This window comes from Acomys russatus, chromosome 24 (genome assembly GCF_903995435.1).
Source record: "Acomys russatus chromosome 24, mAcoRus1.1, whole genome shotgun sequence".
Taxonomy (NCBI): domain Eukaryota; kingdom Metazoa; phylum Chordata; class Mammalia; order Rodentia; family Muridae; genus Acomys; species Acomys russatus.
Window position 1 is genome coordinate 14,415,492 of NC_067160.1, and position 18,207 is coordinate 14,433,698.

General features: G+C 43.9%; 1 protein-coding gene across 3 annotated transcripts in view; it reads right to left on the minus strand.

Annotated features, from left to right (window-relative positions):
- The window catches only part of Map3k20 (mitogen-activated protein kinase kinase kinase 20), a 160,107-nt gene that overhangs the window by 135,595 nt on the left and 6,305 nt on the right, over nt 1-18,207 (minus strand). For 2 of the 3 annotated variants that reach the window (XM_051166214.1, XM_051166212.1), the window contains one exon: nt 11,713-11,905. In XM_051166214.1, the coding sequence (XP_051022171.1) occupies nt 11,713-11,871 (159 nt within the window). In that variant the 5' untranslated portion in view covers nt 11,872-11,905. Of the gene's footprint in view, nt 1-11,712; nt 11,906-12,049; nt 12,265-18,207 lie in introns of those variants that run through there. The other variant, XM_051166213.1, reaches the window with a different exon arrangement.

The window sequence follows — 18,207 nt, forward strand, 5'->3', positions numbered from 1 at the left end:
TGGGAGCTGACTAGGTGCCAGAACTGTGTGCACGTACCCACATGGGTTACCTCAACCGGTCCTCACAGCATTTTTATGATGCTAAGCCCATTATTATCTGCATTTTATAGCAGAGAAAACTAAGACTAGATGCCAAACAAGCTGGGGAGCTGAGACTTGAATCTCCACTGACTGAATGAAGCTCTTTCTTCAACACCACGCTACACAGTGTCCTGGGAATCAGATGCCTGTTTTCAACAAAAAGTGGAAGATACTATTTAGAATATATGTCTTATTTTAAAATGTGCAAGTGGAAATCCATCTGTAGTTTTCATAAATATGTGTCTGCTATCTTTGCCAATGGAGTAATTTCTCATTATGAACATGTAGACAAGGTCCTGTCGGGCTCACATTTCCTGGTTTCTCATTAATTGCCTCTTTCTTAGTCGGTGTTAAGAGTCACTGAAAACCGAGATCACGCAAATCCCAGCATCTGGAATTAGGGAATCTTTGGAGAGATTTCCTTTTTTCAGTCCATACACTTGCGGCAGGCTTTTCATGTCCAGTTCCTGAGGCCAAAGAGCCCAAACACTACCCTGCCCTAAGCTGACCCCACACCATCCACTCTAATTTTCCAGCACTGAACTCACTGTTCCTGTTTCTCCCTGCTTGCATAATCACCACAAAAATGGCCTGGCAACCCTGGCCCTCTGCCCATTGGCTCTTTTACCACACGTTTCCGAGCTGGTCCCATCTCCCACCTTTCCATTTTCCTTCCATTGCCTGCTCACATCCGTCACCAGCTGCACACCAGCAGCCTGAACCTTTCCACCTTGCCTCAGATAGAGGCTGGTCCCCAAGGCAGGCTCTCCTCGGCTGCTGCTCCAGCCTGCTCTTGGCACATGTTCCCCTGGGCCAGAATCAGCGTTACCACCTCAGATGTGCTAAACCCTCGCTCCCTAAAAGCTGAGTCTTCTGCCATCAAACCGAATTAGGCACTGGCTTCACTGAACTCCAGGTCTCAAGAAGCTTGCCATTGTTTCTTAGTGACTTTAGTCCCTTCCTCGATGCCACATTCTCTCGTTACTACTCCCAGTGGCATGATGGCACAAGCCTGTAATCCTGGCACTCAGGAGGCTAAGACAGGATAATGGTGAATTCAAGGTCAGCCTGAAATACACAGCAACCAGATTTGTCTAGCAGCAGATGTCAATAAAATGTTGTGTCATATTTAAAAATACACATCGAGTGATTAAAATGAGTATGTATTTTTTTTTAAAAGTAAGTTCTACATTCCGGTAACAGAAGCAATTCAGTTCCCACCAGAGGACGTACTGCCCTGCGTGCTTTAAAAATGTCCTGAGCTGAAGCCAGTGAGATGACTCAGGGGATAAAGGCGCCTGCTGCCAAGCCTGACCACCTACCTGCCTCCAGTTCCCAGAACCTATTCGTAGAAGGGAAGAATAGAAGCCCCAAAGTTGTCCTCTCTTGAGACACACACACAAACACGCGCACACACACACACACACACACACACACACACACACACACACACACTAACTGTAAATAAAATTTAGTCTAGTGATTTAAGTAGAATTTGTGCATTAATTGCTCTAGTAGAGTACAGCACAGTCTTCTTCCTCTTTGACAGAGACTGTTCGCCACACGTTCCCAGTCTTTTCAGGGTGGCTTACTACAGCAGCTAACTTTAAAACGCACCCTTTTCCTGAATGATTGTCTCGAGGAAAGAAATCATCGTTCTCAAGTCATTAAAATTTTGTCAGGCTCATGGCACTGGGATATTGTCTCTGTCCCCAGATCATGATTCAATCAACATCTGATGTCAATGGGGCTAACATGCTAGATTCTTTTTTGCAAATACAGCCCAAACCCAAACATACAAAAAACTGTGGCTGTGAAAACCATTCCTCCCAGCTATAGAAACAGCCTTTCATTCGAAGACAAAGTGATTAAGAGCTTAAAAAGAAAAATTCCACCACACTTGCAAAAGACAAAGCCACAAGTAGACTGAGTGACATGCTGGATCCCTGGCTGTAGACTGAGAACCAGAGCAACTTTTCCTATAAATTTCACAAGACAAGGCTGAGACTCCTGCACACATGACTTCTCTCCATCATGGGCGTGCCGGCTGCCTGCTTTACGGTGGGCAAGGCGCTCTGTGAGACCCAGAAGACAACAATGAAGACAGCTCCTGCCCTCAGGAAACTGACATCTGAAAGAAGTCTATGTGGCCCCCAAAGGCAGGGGCTAGTGCCAATCCCAAAGTTCCACTGTGAAGAACTTTCTGGGGACTGAAATGCTCTAAAAGCATGCAGTGGACACCACACACAACATCGACGACAGTCATGTTCAAAAGCAACTGGATGTCCTGCTGAGGAGTGGGAGTCAGGCATCCGTGAAAAATACTTGGTGATGTGGCCTTGGTGCTTGGGTGCCACGAGGACAGTGACTTCTTGTCTATACCTCATACCAAGATGTCAGGACATCACTCAAGTGAGAGAATTCTGGTTTTGAAGACTAAAAAGAAAAATCATATCTATTTAAAATTGTATGTATGTATGTATCTATCTATCTATCTATCTATCTATCTATCTATCTATCATCTCTCCATCTATTGAGAGAGAGGAGAGGAATGAGAGAGCACGAGTTCTTGTGCCATGTGGAGGCCAGAGGACAACTTGGGGCGTCTGTTCTCTCCTTCTATATTTGGGTCTGGGATAGGACTCAGGTAGTCAGAAGTGTCTTTACCCTCTGAGCCACCCCACTGGCTGGTCACCCCTATTGTGACATGCTCACAGGGGACGTTCTGAAGCTTTTAGAGGTGCTCACTGGTATTTCTTTTTCTCCTCCAATATTTCAAGCTGTTACTACTCTCTAGTCAGCTTTGGATTTCTCAGGTACTGGAGTCATGGAGCATGCCTGCCATTTTCTTCTGTAGCAAGAGTCTGACTTTATGTAAAATCAGTTAGTCCGGACATAACATTTTTACTGGGATACATTAATTGGTTTGATTTCACCATGATATTTAGAGCACAGCTGAAGAATAAACATTAACTAACTGAAAAGTTTATTGCTCAATATACCAAGATCAATAATACTGTAATGAGAAACTGATATAACAGCTGCAGTCATGTCCCATTTGTGACAAATGACAGTAGTCTCCATATATAGTAAATATGGAATCTTGGCAAAGCAGTGTTTGGTTTCATGCATTTTTGCAGACCGTGGTGGGGTACCTTGTAAGTCATCTTGTGGCAGGAAGGCCAAGCCGTGGCGTTTCTTTACTGACGGCTCCCATAAGGTTCAAATTATCTTCAGACATATTGACAATACATGGCCATTCATTTAGTCCGTATATTTGTTCAACATGCAGTCAATTTCCCTATCTCTTTTATTACAGTTCACCTCGGAGCAGCTTTGCACATAAGCTCCTGGTAACGGGTCTGCCTCACAGAGGAAAGCCAAGTGAGCGATGCTATCTAGCTTGTGCTTCTGGAAGGATACCCACATCAATCATCAATAGAACGATTCATTAGTTTAAGCTGTTTAATTTTTAACTCAAAGTGATGATTTTTTACATGTAGAATGTAGCCAAAGTATATTGCTCCGATATGTTTGAAATGGCATGTCAGCCTAAAAGGCATAAAAATCAGTAGCCCTTACAAATTAAAACATCAGGTTGCCTAAACCAAAGTCATAACCCTGAGTCCAGTAGCTATGTAGCTGAATGCAAGCTTGTTACCATAGTCCCAGTGATCCAGGGAAGAGGAGTGTGTTCCACTGTAGTGACAGCTGAAAGATCAGTATATGATATCTCTTTAAGATGAACTGTGAGAGGGAAGTCCTCTGCAACTTGATACCAAGTATCAGGACAAACGGTTCAGTTTACTGTGAACAATGCAGAGGGCCCAGCACCACAGAGAAAACCCACATGAAGGATGCTACGTGTGTTGACTAGGTGGCTTGGTCAGCTTGCTTAGCCTCTGGAGGCCTTAAATCCGACGTGTCAAATGGATAGTATAATCCTGCAAAGTGACTATAAAAAAAAAACCAGGGAGCAGTAATGGTGGCAACTGTGCTTGGCACACTGGTGATGATCAAGACGGTGACAGTATCAGCTAAAGAGGCAGCCTCGGCCTTCAGAGAGTTTGCAATGAGGATGCTGGGCATACTATCATTTGTCTTAGTTCTTGTTCTGTGACTGCGATAAAAACACTTGACGCTCAAGGGAGAGGGGGCTTACTTAGGTCACACTGGCAGGAGCTTGAAACAGCTGGCCACACTATGTCCACAGTCACATGAGACCTATAAATGTGTACATTGCAGAAATTTGCTCCAATTCTACTCCTACACTCCAAGACACCCTGCCTAGGGAATGGTGCCACCCACAGTGGGCAGGTCTTCTCACCTCAATAGATGTAATCAAGATAACTCCTCACAGAAACATCCAGCAGCCCATCTCCCATGTGACTGTCACTTCTGTCACATTGACAACACCAACCAGCACACTACCTATGAGTCTGCCCACACACAATTAATTAGCAGGGCCTTGCCATGGCTCTCTTTCCTGTTGGTTGTAAATGGAGTACCTGCTCCTTGCCCAACATAAGATCCTAGATATGAATTCATTAGAATCTTCCTAAAAGATGATACTTCCCTGCTATTCTCACTTTGGAGTGCAGCTGCAGATAAACCAATGGCCAACACTTACCAGGTCTTCCCTTGTGTCCAGTGTTCTTCACATACATATTTGACATGTATTGCTTCACTTAATCCTTTCAAACAGCCCTATGATGTGGGTACAATAATTAGGCCCACATTTCAGCTAAGCAGCCACAGCATGTGCATGTGGAAAGTTAAGTGACCACTCCTTACAGGAATGTTAGCCTCACAGGGCAGTTCTAATCCTATGTCAAATTAGTAGTTTGGATGTTAGGTGGTATAAATTCAGAAGAAAAATGAAATTATTATGGGACTGAGAATGTTCATGAAAAAAAGAAGGCATTAAACCTAAAAAAAAAAAAAATGAGTAGGACCTGCCCAGGTGGAGAAAACAATGCAATTACAGGTAAAGGAAAGAATGTGGCCAGAAACAAGAAAGCAAGGCCAAAGGATAAGCAACAGGCTGGGGAGCTCAGGTCAGCAGATGAAAAGCAAAGCTGGGGGGTCAGAGTAACACAGGGGGTGAGGGGAGGATGAGGAGCTGGGCAGGGGTGTTGCCCTGAGGCCATGTCTGTGTTCCTAGTCAGCCCTTACTCCTCTATGCCCCATGAGATTGCCCAGCAGGGCCTTGGCACAGGAACTCATCAGCATGGGGAGACGTTAAGCGTAGCCCAAAGCCGAATAATACCGAGTGACACCTTCTCAACCCAAGATGTCACAGGAACTCTGCCGGAATTCATAGGCACTGCTGGGTATCTGCCTGGTGTCTGCAGTACTGAAGTTCTATTTCTGTTGGACCTAACAACACATTTAAACACTGAAGGGACTTACAAAGGAAGTCAGTGTCATGTTCTTATTCTTTGTTATGTTCAGGGACAGAGGAAATATTAAAACCACAATCCTACAACTAAAACCAGAGAATTCATTGACAAAAATGCTAGAGAATTGCACAGACAGGAAGCAAGGCCCCTTGGGATAATAAGAAATAATATTTATCTAGTTTTTTCCAAGTGTAAATTCCAATGCACAGATACACTAGGCATAGCAAAGCCTTTACTTTTGTCTGAGTTCCATGCCACTCCCAATATCCTACTTTGTAATTGATACAGACAACTTTTCTCTGCATAAAAATTACTAATAGCTCCCATTCTTATGACCAGTTGGCATTCAGATGTCCTCTACTCATGAATGTGCACAATGTGGATCAGCTTTTAAATCGGAACTTATCTGGCTTTTTACATTTCTAAAACTTGGTAGGATTATGTTTTCCTTAGGTGGGAGGACTGCATAAACCAAGGCCAGAGAAAATGATGCCTCCTTCATTCCTACTATTTGACTGTGGTGTGTGAACATTGTTGAGTATCATCAGATTTCAAGGTAGCATAAAGACAGTAATGGTTAGTGTCTTCCCGGTTGGCTTGAGGCATGCCCAGGGGATTAGTATAGGAGAAAGCTATGAGGTTAATTTGGAAAGAAGAACCACCTGGGTGTGGGCGGTGCCATCCTACGGGCTGGGATAAAACAGAGGAAAACCAGCTAACATGGCCATGTTCTCACTCAATATTTCTCTCTCTCTCTCTCTCTCTCTCTCTCTCTCTCTCTCTCTCTCTCTCTCTCTCTGTGTGTGTGTGTGTGTGTGTCTGTCTGTCTGTCTGTCTGTCTCTGTCTCTCTGTCTCTCTCTGTCTCTGTCTCTCTTTCTGCCCCTTTCCCATCCCTGTCCCCTACTCTCCTTCTTTCCTTCACCGGGACTTGCCCCGTCCCACCAGGCCTTCCTGCCATGGGAAAGAGTGAACTGGAGCCCTGAGCACACTACATCCCTTCCTCTGTAGGTTGTGAGCCCAGGTGTTGGGAAGAGCAGCGAACAGCGAGCAAGAACGCTCACAGGTGGCCTGCCATCTGCATCATACAGAGGGACGAGCCATCAGTAGACACGACTGTGTCGGCACATCATCGACTCTAAGCTGCCATGTTTAGTCCTTTCTGACTGTTCACATTGTGAGAACCATGACATCTTGGGGATCACAGTGGCTCTCTCTCTGGCATGCCCACTCCTTGCTAAACATTCGCCTGAGCAGCTACACTTCACCCAAGTCAGTCAGTAAGAACCAGGAAGACACACTCACTGCTCCTTTCCTTACTTTTGGTATATATTCTTAAGATTGTATTTTTTTTCCCCTGTTGAAAGCATTTTCTAAACAGAAAGAAACAGTGAGTGCATTGTAAGGACATCTGTTAAAAAATGTAAACATCTGAGTTCTGAGGCCTGGGGGCACTGCCGTGGGACAGCAATGTGAAAGAAGTGTCCCACATTTCAGAGATGTATACAGTGAACCTGGGAAATCAGTGTTGCATGCTCTACTAACAGGCTATGAAGCTGAGTTCCCTTGAAATTCCCAGGACAGTGCTACAGATTGTCAAAACTACACTTTTAAAATTGCATTCTTCTGATTAGAAATGAAAATATATGTCACAGTCAACCCACATTTCTATAATCTTAGTGTGACACATATTTCCACCACAGAAGAAAATAAAACTGTTACAACGACTGAGCTCAAACAGCAGTACACATGATGACATGTTTACGGGGAAGGACACTGATGCTGGCTGCTGGGGTGAAATTCATCGGACAGACCAACGAGTGAGAGGGTGGAGAGCTGGCTACATACGTGACAAAGAGGTTTTTTAAATTATACATTCTGTATGTTGTGTATATGATGTTTGCTGCAAAATTCACTTTATGGCTGAAAACTTTCACAATAAAATATTGAAGGAAAACATGAAATCATAGAAAACCATAGACATTCAAGAAAAACATAAGCAGCACACAGACTCTAAGCATATACGTGCATTATAACCCATTTTCCTCCTTCACTTGCAGTAACTCTGAGCATTTTCCAAATGACATATGACGTCACTGCACAGGTGGTGCTGTACTGTCTCTAAGTGTTTCCATCGCCCACTTGACGTGATCCCGACTGGATACCTCTGACTTAGAACAACGCCCCGGAAGTACAATTTGTGACGTGGAGAAAGCAACCATTTTGAGACCTGCTTTTGTGTGCTACATTTTTCTAAACTCTTCTCCGGAAAGAGCGTATCACAGAACCTGTCTACCCAGTGGGTTGATTCTAAATTTTAAACACTCCCACAAGTAAAATACAATGTGTCACGTTAGTTTCTACTAAAAAAACAAACAAACAAACAAACAAACAAACAAACAAAAAAGCAAGAGTTCCTTTTCAAAAAGTCTAAAATAGGCACCGCTACTAGTCCTACTTTGGTTCCGAAATTCCAACTCCACGTCAGGGGTGCTGACTCAGGACTTCCTGAAGAAATGGCTGGGCCCACACTGGGACAGGAGCTAAGTGAGTGTGGGGTACCTTTCTGTGTTGGGAAGTAAGGAAGTCATTAAAGTTCAACAGCATATGTCAAAATACAGAAGCCAGCCCCAAGGAGCTCTTCCTTGCCAAGCTGAGCATAATTTGAACACAAAAGTGCATCATGAGTTAATGGATTGCATCACTTTGAATTATAAAAGGATTTAAAGTCTATAAACAAATGAACAAATTTGTATATAAATAAAGGTGGACAGAGGGAGGACTGGGGGAGGGAAGCTCAGAGGGAGGAGACTTCTGATCTTGGCACACTAAGCTGTCACAGTAATGTCTAAGACAGAATCACCAAGCGATGCTTAAGCTGAGGAAAGATATTTGCATAGCTACAAAGTCGCTCCCAACAGCTAATTACAAAAGAGAAACAGGTATTTTCACTGCAGAGGAGTTAAGTGAACTCATAACCAGGGGTTCGAAAGCAACATCACCAAAACTAAGACAGACGAGCGATACCCATCACACTGCAGCAAGAGCCACCAAGGACACACAACCACGGACACTCCCCCATAACCACATAAGCTACAGGAGGAGGAAATCGGGAAAGTCCCAAACAAGGGACATTCTGCAAGACAAGTAAATGTTCTCAGATTTTCAAAACTGTTGAAGTCTTAAAAGGCAAAGGAAGGCAGGGAAATTGTTCCAGAACAAAACAGACTAAACAGACATTAGCTAGATGTCATTTGTCATCCTGGAGTGCATCCTGTGTAGGGAGAAATTCCTATAAAAGTCTCTTGGGACAAATGAAAAAAATCTGGATGTGGACTATGCAATACAGTAACAGAACCGCTGGATTTCCTGACCTTGTTAATTGGGTTTATAAGGAAATGCTTACATACTTTGAATAAACACATATGGCATCTGTAATTTATTCTCACAGTCATGAAGAAATAAAATATAACTGCACATAAATCAATAGTATAAATAAAGAGTTTTAAAAGGCAGATGCCACAAAATGTCACCAAGTCGTAGGCTCACATGGTATTAAAGAGATCGTGACGGTCTTGTAATTTTTTTGGTGTCTGCTTTAAATAGTTTTAAAAACCATTTAAAGTAAGTGCCATTCTTGTTGTTTCCATTAGGAAGGTAACACATCCTCTCTAAAATAGAGGGGCGTACCCTATGACACTAGAGGTCACAAATAGTGACCTAAGCTGAGTTGAAGAGTTGCTCGTATATTCCCCAACATGTGGCTGAGATCACAAATCAAACATTTAGTCAGAGAGCAGGTAATTCTCAGAGCCTTGTGAAATGAGTTATGTGCACCTCATTAAGGGGTCTGCTCCTCCTAAAACTCATTGGAAAAAACAATGATCAAGAAGCACACTGTGTGGGGCAGGAGCACAGGGTGTGTAAGGCGAGGAGCACAGGGTGTGTGGGGCAGGGAGCACTGTAGAGCTCTCCACGCAAAAGTGCCCAACCACCAGCTGGACCCACGGAATAAAATACAACTCCAAGCGGGATGCATACTTCGTCTGCAGTCACTGCTGCTGCCTCGTCAGCCGGTCACATTAAATAAACTCCTGGTGGCTTTAGCAGCGTGGGGTGCCTGGCACCGGGATGGATAATGACCGTCCCTGCCGACAAAGAGGACCTGGAGTAGAAGTGCAGTCTCTGCCTTTTTCCTACTCGCAAGTTGATGAGTTATGCTCATGCAATAGAAAAAGCAGGGGCTGGCAGCTTCCAAGCCTTGCTTTCACCCTGTGACATCTTCCTGGCCTCTCTAGCCACGGAAAAGGCACAATGTATGTACATACGCTGGGGACGTAGGAAGTGAGTGGGCCCAAACTAAGGCTTCCCTTCAAAATCACGTTTCCTGTCTCGTTGAACAGTCACATAAGAAGCTAGTTGTATCAAAGTGCCACAACCTATCCCTTAACATTGCTACGTAAGTGGACGGAATTGGCTTGTTTTCTATTCTTACCTGGTCAGCTAGAAGTCACAGAATAAAATACTGAGGAACAGGAAGTCTGGCCTCCTGAGTTCTACCTGCCTCCACTGGAGCAGCTAAGACACTTCTCAGTGCTCTGTTTCCCAAACTACAAAATGGGGACAATAACGCAAACTTACTAGATCAAAGAGTTTGGTATTAAAGTGGTTGGTTCTAAGGCAAGAATCAATCTTTTTCTAATGCCCGTCTGCTTCCTGCAAAGCCTTCAGACAGCCCACGGCAGAGACACCTCAGTGCCATGGGCGAGCTGGCAGGTGAGCTCCAGGCACAGGGTGCTGCTGGGAGGAGACCTGCAACACTAACACTGGCTCTTCAACTCTAGGCAGCCAGGGCGGGTTCTCTGGTGGCAACCGATGGTAACAACAAGATCACTTTGGGAGAAGAAGAAAGTGCATCCACGGAAAGGTTCTCTTGAAAGGAACAGTACTTTTTGAAAAGTGGACACTGAAAATTAACGGTTGGGCTGGAGAGATGGCTCAGAGGTTAAGAGCACTTGCTGTTCATCCAGAGGTCCTGAGTTCAATTCCCAGCAACCACATGGTGGCTCACAGCCATCTATAACGAGATCTGTTGTCCTCTTCTGGTCTGCAGTTGTTACATGCAGGAGACCACTGTATACATAATAAATAAATAAATCTTAAAAAAAAAAAAAAAATAACGGCCAAGATAAGTACCAGAGGGAAGGTTTAACCAGCCACCAGAAGGACAGCTACGGAGAGTGGAAATATACTATATACTTCAAAAAGCCGAAGGAAAGCCATGTGAATGTTTACACCGTGAAGGAAATGTTAAAATGAAGCCTGGATATAACGACTTATCCGTACAGCGCACACACTGAAATATGAACATGGCTCACAGATGTTCTTTTGTTTGTGGTCTTAGGATCAGTTAAAAAGGACATTTACATTTTTAAAAAAGTACTTTAAAGAGAAAGTTACCAAGATTTAACTCCTATGAAGCAGCCATACAAATTATTTAACTCTTGAGGTACCAAACTGAATGTAGTGGCGGCTCCAGCGGTGGTTGTGTGTGTGTGTGTGTGTGTGTGTGTGTGTGTGTGTGTGTGTGTGTGTGATATTTATTCTTATGAAAGATGAAGAATCTAAGAGTTCAGGACTCATCTACTTCAATATGAGTTCCAGGCTCTATAAGCCAAGACCTTACTCTGATTTTACAAGGAAAGACAACTCCATCTAGCGCCTAATCCTTTATTGCACAAAATGCACCACCGTGAGCCAGTAGAGGTGAAACCTAAGAAGCTAGCTTTGCTTAGTTCGGCTGAAAAATAATACTCTTATCTTTTTAAAGACAGCAGCTAAGGACCACCACCCGCCCCCCGCCCAACACAAGGGGCGAAACCTAGTAAACAATGAAAACGTTACCTGTTACTCTTCACTGCCCCCTCTTGGTTGCCCTGGGGAAGTGAAAACCTCAAACCAGCCTGTTTCTGTAGGGCAGCCAGCTCAGAGAACATCGGCGTTTATACCATGGAAAGAAATCTCCAAGCTTCAGATGAGCTTTAGTAGAACTCAATCCTAAAGCACACACTGCAATATTTTCTATTTATGGCGTTCCCAGAATGGAAATTGGGAAGGAGCCTCATGGACCAGCCCCAAAGGACCTGCCAGGTCTCTAGTCCTCTAACTCTAGGCTGAAGGCTTTATTATATAAGAGCTGCTGTGAGTGCCTCTGGGAGCAGAAGATCTTACCTCTTTCTCTATTTTGAGTAACTTCTTTACAGCCACCTCCTTGTCCTGTGATATCCATTTGGCTCGATAAACACTCCCAAAACTTCCTCCACCGCAGTTTTCAAAAAACTGCAGGTCGTCGAATTTAATTTGCACAAAGGAGGCACCGAGAGACGACATCTCATACTGACAAAGTAGGAAACGTCCACAAAATCTGGAGGGAGAAAGAAGAAAGGCGGAATCACAAACACATTAGAATCCTGCTGTAAATATTTATAGCAAGTCCCATGAAACTTCCAGAAAGCCCTCGATGACTTCAGACAGAGCAAGACAAACAAATCGAAATGAAAACGCTCACCCTGGCAGCCAGTGCAAAATTGAACAGCAGCTTGTCCAGGCTTGGAAATGGCTCAGGCTCCCCCCAAACGAAACCTGTCACGGCGCTTCCTACACATCCAGAGGAGCTCTTCCTTAAAGGCTACTGTGTCACCAGGTCTCCTACCAGGAAGGCCTGACACACAGAAACCATGCTTTCCACAGCACGCTTACACAGCTCCTCTGGCATGTGCGGCATGCCACCTCTCCACATTGTCCCTGCCTTGCAGGAAACGTACACAGCCTAACCCCCCCACCCCCCAGCATCCTGGCACCAGCGCAGCCAGCATGCTGCAAAGTAAACACACATTCAGTGCTTAGACTCCAAACAAGACTTCACTTAGGGGCGAGAGAAAAGCTGGTCAAGTGCTTCCAAACACGTCTCACCAGACTGCACACCATAGCAGAACCTATTTTCTAAGAGACATTGTCCCTGATTACAGTATATTAAGTCATCCAAGGAACCCTGCCAACGATGCTAAAAAAAAAATATTATGCTTGTTTCCAGAGGAACAGATGACCCCTCCCGAGATTGCTGCAGTGAGGTTCTCTATGATTGAAGGGTTCTTACTCTCCCCAGGTTAAGTGTCCATTCTTAATCCTCTATGCCAAACCATAAATTATCAGGGGAAAAGCAAAATCCACAACACACAACTGTTGGGGTAAGCTTTTGAGCGAGCACAAAAAGCTGCAGGTGGTGGCTGTATATGCATCCTTTCTGTAACTATAAGCCAGACTATTATAATCATGGAGCAAAAAGATGAGCCTATATCTGAGGCCGGCCATTGTATAGAACAGCTGGCTTATGCTCCTAACGGTCATCATCAGTGAAGTCTTAACAAATAGAAAGAAAAGCATCTTTATAAGAACTTAAAGACATGAGATGCAATATATGACCACTTTCGGCATTTATCCTCTATAAATACTTAGGCATATTGAAACATGCCTGCAACTTCCTTCAGGACGATTGTGACTCCACCCCCCAGAAGCACAAGGGGGGGGTGGCAGGGGGGGGAGGTGTGTGTGGCATAGAGTGTATGAGAGAGAAAGCCACATGACAGAACGAAGAATGACAAATCAGAAAGCTGCATGGGCATTTGTTAGCCTGGTCATTTTCTATGAAGTCTGGATTTTTTTTTTCTTCCAAAATAAAAAGCAGAAGAAAGCGGTCTGTCTGTGTCACTATAAATTCAGTTTCTCCATTGACAACTCAGGGCTTTGTGGAGAGATGCAGGAAGGCAGCTCAGAGGTCCTGGCGTGCAGCTGGCTTAGCGAGCCCATTTTAGGAACATCAGCTCACTGAAGAATGCTGATTTCTTATGCAAAGTCTAAGTTTGCTCCTCTTTGGGGAGAAGGCAAGAAAGAAAAATGAATTGCCTTGTTTATCCTCCAATGTTTATAGCCTTGTAATGTTTAGAAGACCAAACTGACAAGAAAACAGGGAGGGGCGGGAGGACGGCTGTGGGGACCAGTTACAGTCTACGGCTACATTTAATTCAGCAGTTTCCCACACAGAGTCACTGCAATTCAGAGTAAACTGTAGGAAAGAAGGTTTACAGACAACATAGGAGACTGTGCCAGCCAAACGCAGATAGCGTGTGCGAAGCAAGAAGCTTGCACAATAAACGTCAAACGCTACCTGCTGGATCTCCACAGGAAAGCAGAGGATGGGTAAATCTGTGTTGTTATCATTAATTTTATTCAAGTATAAGAATTGAAACAGGACTACAAAGCCAATCCCCTGCCTCGCTGTTTCCCACTCAGCTCTCACTGCTGAGAGAAAGCAGCTCGTAACAACAACACCTTTGAGCATTTTCTCTTATTCGTCGTATTTCTATGTAATGTGTTTAAATACGGTCACACCTTGATTTTTCCCACTTCAGATCTTGTTATTAGCCATTCTCTGTGAGAGAGGGATTCACTCGCTATGTACCCGCCATGCATTCAGGGGCCACACTGGTCTAGCCCTGTTTACCACTGTAACATTTGTCTAAGCCAACATTCATGGGCTATAGCAGTCTTGCAAAGTCAGCATTATTCCCAGCACCGCCGTGCAGCAATCATTCTATTTTACTTGAACAACCTTTTGTTTCTCCTGGAGTTATTAGTTGCCCTGTGATTATCTTCTGTTCTTTTTTTTTTTTTTTTAAGCTTTTTATACTATTGATAAACTTATCCAACTCATTGAATTCCCCCCAAAACTACGAAACACCCAACAAAGTAAAAAACACCAGGTTCTTCCTTCTTTCATCGTCTTCTGGTACCCCGGAGGACGGAGGAGACTAGTTTTCATGGTTTCGTGTTTCTTTCTAAACACTTCACATGGATTCAGTCCTACTGGAATGGCAGCTTTCCAGGCCTGACTGTAGCTGGGATTTCAGTTCCTCTGCCACCCAAAGACTCCTTTTCCTTCACCCTCTGAGGAAAACCCTGGCTCTGGATCTTCAGTCTCTCTCTCTCTCTCTCTCTCTCTCTCTCTCTCTCTCTCTCTCTCTCTCTCTGTCTCGGTTTACCTCTGCACCTTGACAACACACATCTCCCACTGGCTCTCTGAGCAGAGGGCTCAGAACGTCAGTTTGCGTCCTGACTGCCAACTTGTCTGTGCATGCTGTTCTAGGAACGATAGTGTCCCTTACGTAGTTGTGAAAGTATTATTTCATTTTCTTCTCATTTTAAAAAGTAACACATTCACTCATTTTATGAGTACGAATGTTTTGCCTGCATGTATGTATGTGCACTGCTAGCATGCCCGGGGCACACAGAGGCTTGGAAGGGTCATCAAATCTCCCAGAAATGGAGTTACAGGTGGTTGTGAGCCACCATGTATGTGCTGGGAACTGACCTTGAGACCTTTGCAAGAGTAGCAAGTTTTCTTAACTACTGAGCCATCTCTCCAGCTCCCTCGTCTGATTTCTTTTTCCTCCTCAAATATGTTTTTATGTGTATGTGCGTTTTGCCTGCATATATGGATGTGCACTGTACGTCTGGCACCTGAAGCATTCAGAAGAAGACATCAGATCCTCTGGAATTACTTATAGTCAGTTGTGGGTGCAGGGAACAGAACCCACGTTCTCTGAAAGAGCAACAAATGCTCTTAGCCACTGAGCGTCTCTGTAGCCTCTCTTCTCCTTTCTAACGTCACTATGAAGCAGTCGGACGCTACTCTGATTTCTAAACCTCTTTACATTTTTTTTTCTAAAAGTGTTTAGAATCATTTCTTTATCTACAGAATTCTGCCTCTTCTCGGAGTGTCCTTAGAGATGATTTTCCCCCATTCACTGGTAGGACCCTGAGTCCCAGTCTTCAACGCCCATCTTTGCACCCCAATTGTCTGGTGGTGTCCTCTCCTACTGGAGCCACTTTCATTTCACATCTTAGCTCTCACACGTCCGTGAAGCGCTGCTTGCTGCTCTCTTCCTGTGCTGATCTCTCGCACATCTCCATGCTCAGATCTGGCAACATGCCTGCTTCAAATACCCATCTCTACCCAGCAAGCCCGTCGCTAAGCACAATTTTGAAGTCCATATGAGAATTTGTATTCTCCCATAGCATCTTTTCCATCAAATCCCCACCAGAACACAAAACTCCCTAAACCCAAAATTTATTTCTATCTATACCTGGATTTTCAGCACCTCACTTATAACCAAACACATGGTACACACTTTTCTACTCCAAACTACTTGTTAAATTAATAGCTTTTAGTTAATTTTCCATTATAATTCCTGGAGCTGCAAAGATTTCGACCCAACTAAGTAAACTCAGCCTTGCCATTTCTCTAGGTGCCCACGGAGGACTCTAAACCCAGTCCTGCTTTGAGGAGTTTCCACCAGCTTGCTTGGGAAACCTGGTGCCTCCTGTCCTTGGTGCCTCCGGTCCTTGGGTGCCTCCCCATTTGGGTTGAGCTAAAGAGGGGTATAAAAGCCCTTTCCAAAACAAAGAAGGGTGAGACCAATAAGAATTAACCTGAACCGACTGGCCAGTAGTACCCTTGGCCATAATCGCCACTCCCACCCAATCAGGTACTCCCGTTGTAATACGCCCTGCCATTTGGGAACTATGCAGTTATTTGGAAACTAAGTCCCTTCTGACTTCTGAAGAGACTAACAATTTTAGAGTGTCTCAGTACAGGTTTTAACTCCAATGAGCTCCCTACCCTTCAGATGAAAAACTTGGTTTAACTTCCCACCTCCATATACATAGATGTGTGTGTGTGTGTGTGTGTGTGTGTGTGTGTGTGTGTATGCCTATATATGTGTGTGTGTGTGCCCATATATGTGTGTGTGTATGCCCATATATATAAACATATATGTGTGTGTCTATATATATGTGTGTGTGCCCATAATATACGTGTATGCCCGTACATATATATGTGTGTGTGTGTGCGCGCATATATGTCAGGCTACATATGTATATTGCTTCCTTTTTCATTTCAAGTCACTATTTGAAGATCAAGTCAGGAGAAGGAGAATAAAACATGAGTTGCCACTTACCAAACCCACAGCATCTTTTAGGAAGATGCTGATCAAATTATAGCAGCAAGGCCTGATCAAATTATGCTCCAGTTTTTCAGCAATATCTGTACTGTCTAGACCTGGGGAGCCATTTATCCCCATTTGCTTACAAAGATCACATGCAATGCTTGAAGACTGGTGACCACACAGCACTGCAGGTGGACTCAGGGCAGGAATATCACAAACAATACAGCATAATAAGTGGTCACAAATTTGAAGACAATAGCAAGTTGGCTAAATTCAGCCATCGGTTTATTTGAGCAGTAGCAGAAACTTTGTGATTTTTAAAATGTCCCTAAATTAAAAATACACATATAATTTTAACTATTAACTAAACCAATAGGATCATGTACAGCATCACTAGTTAGTTACAGAAGCAGAACCTTAAGGAAAACCTTAAACGGAGTATTATTTTACTTTTTAAAGTTTCTCATCTTTTCAAAAATGGGGCTGGGGTCAGGACTTAACTCACAGGTCTTTTTTTTTTTTTTTTTTTTTTTTTGCTTCTTGATTTTTCAAATTGGTAATGATCTCAATTCAGTCGTCTGTCTACATATCCCACTTGATTTTTGTCATTTTTGTTTTTGATTTTTTGAAATAGGGTTTCTCTGTGTAGCCCTGGATTTCCTGAACTCACCTTGTAGACCAGGCTGGCTTCGAACTCAGTGACCCACCTGCCTCTGCCTCCCTAACTGCTGGGACTACAGGCATGTGCCAATATGCCCGGCTATTTGTCACAAATTTAAAACAACAACAACAAAAGACTACTGGAACTTCTAGCATTTAAAAAGCAAATTTTAAAATTAGGTGGCACTGAGTTGAATTCTGCCTCCACCTCTCCTGAAACAATTACTTTCCCTCCAATTACCACACTTGTAAACCTCATAAATAAGAATTTTTAAATCACTTTCATTTGATAGCCTCAAAGTGTGTGCAGGGTTTGGCCTGATGTCACTGGAAATTGCTACTTCCAAGCACTGCACGGAGAGGAAGGGAGGGAGAGAGAGATGAGAGAGAGAGAGAGAGGAAACAAAGTACAAGCTGCTGGAGCTCAGGGAAGGACTTTGCCCTCTGCTATTCAGACTCCTGTGGTGGCGTGGTGGCTTCCGGGGGGCGGGGGGGGGGGGTCCTGCTCTGCGCATGGAAGCAGAGGAGGTGTGGAAAGGCCTTGCCCAGAGCCCAGCAAGGAATTTACACATAACAAGTGGAAATTGTGGCTTTCTACCTGCTGTCATAAGCGTTGAGGCCATGTTTAGTCACCTAGCCTTTCAGCCCTCATAATCAAGTATGTTTCCTCTTCTCATTTTTTTAGAATCACTTTCTTTTCTATTTCAATCACTTTTGGCTGCACAAGCATCCACAAAGAAATGGCCCGTTGGTTTCTAAGTCCCTCCTGTCTGTGTTTATGTGTCTTGATTTCTTCTCATCCTTTTTGTTTGTTCTGCTGTTGGGGGCTAGGTCATTTTGAAAGATCTCTCTTACTAGCAAGGATTAATTACTTATTTCCAAGACAAGGTCTTGCTATGTTGTCCAGGCTGGCCTTGAACTTGTGACCCCCTTCTGTCTCAGCTTTCCAAGTGCCAAAGTTAAAGACATATACCAGCATGCCTAACTATAATTATAAATTTTC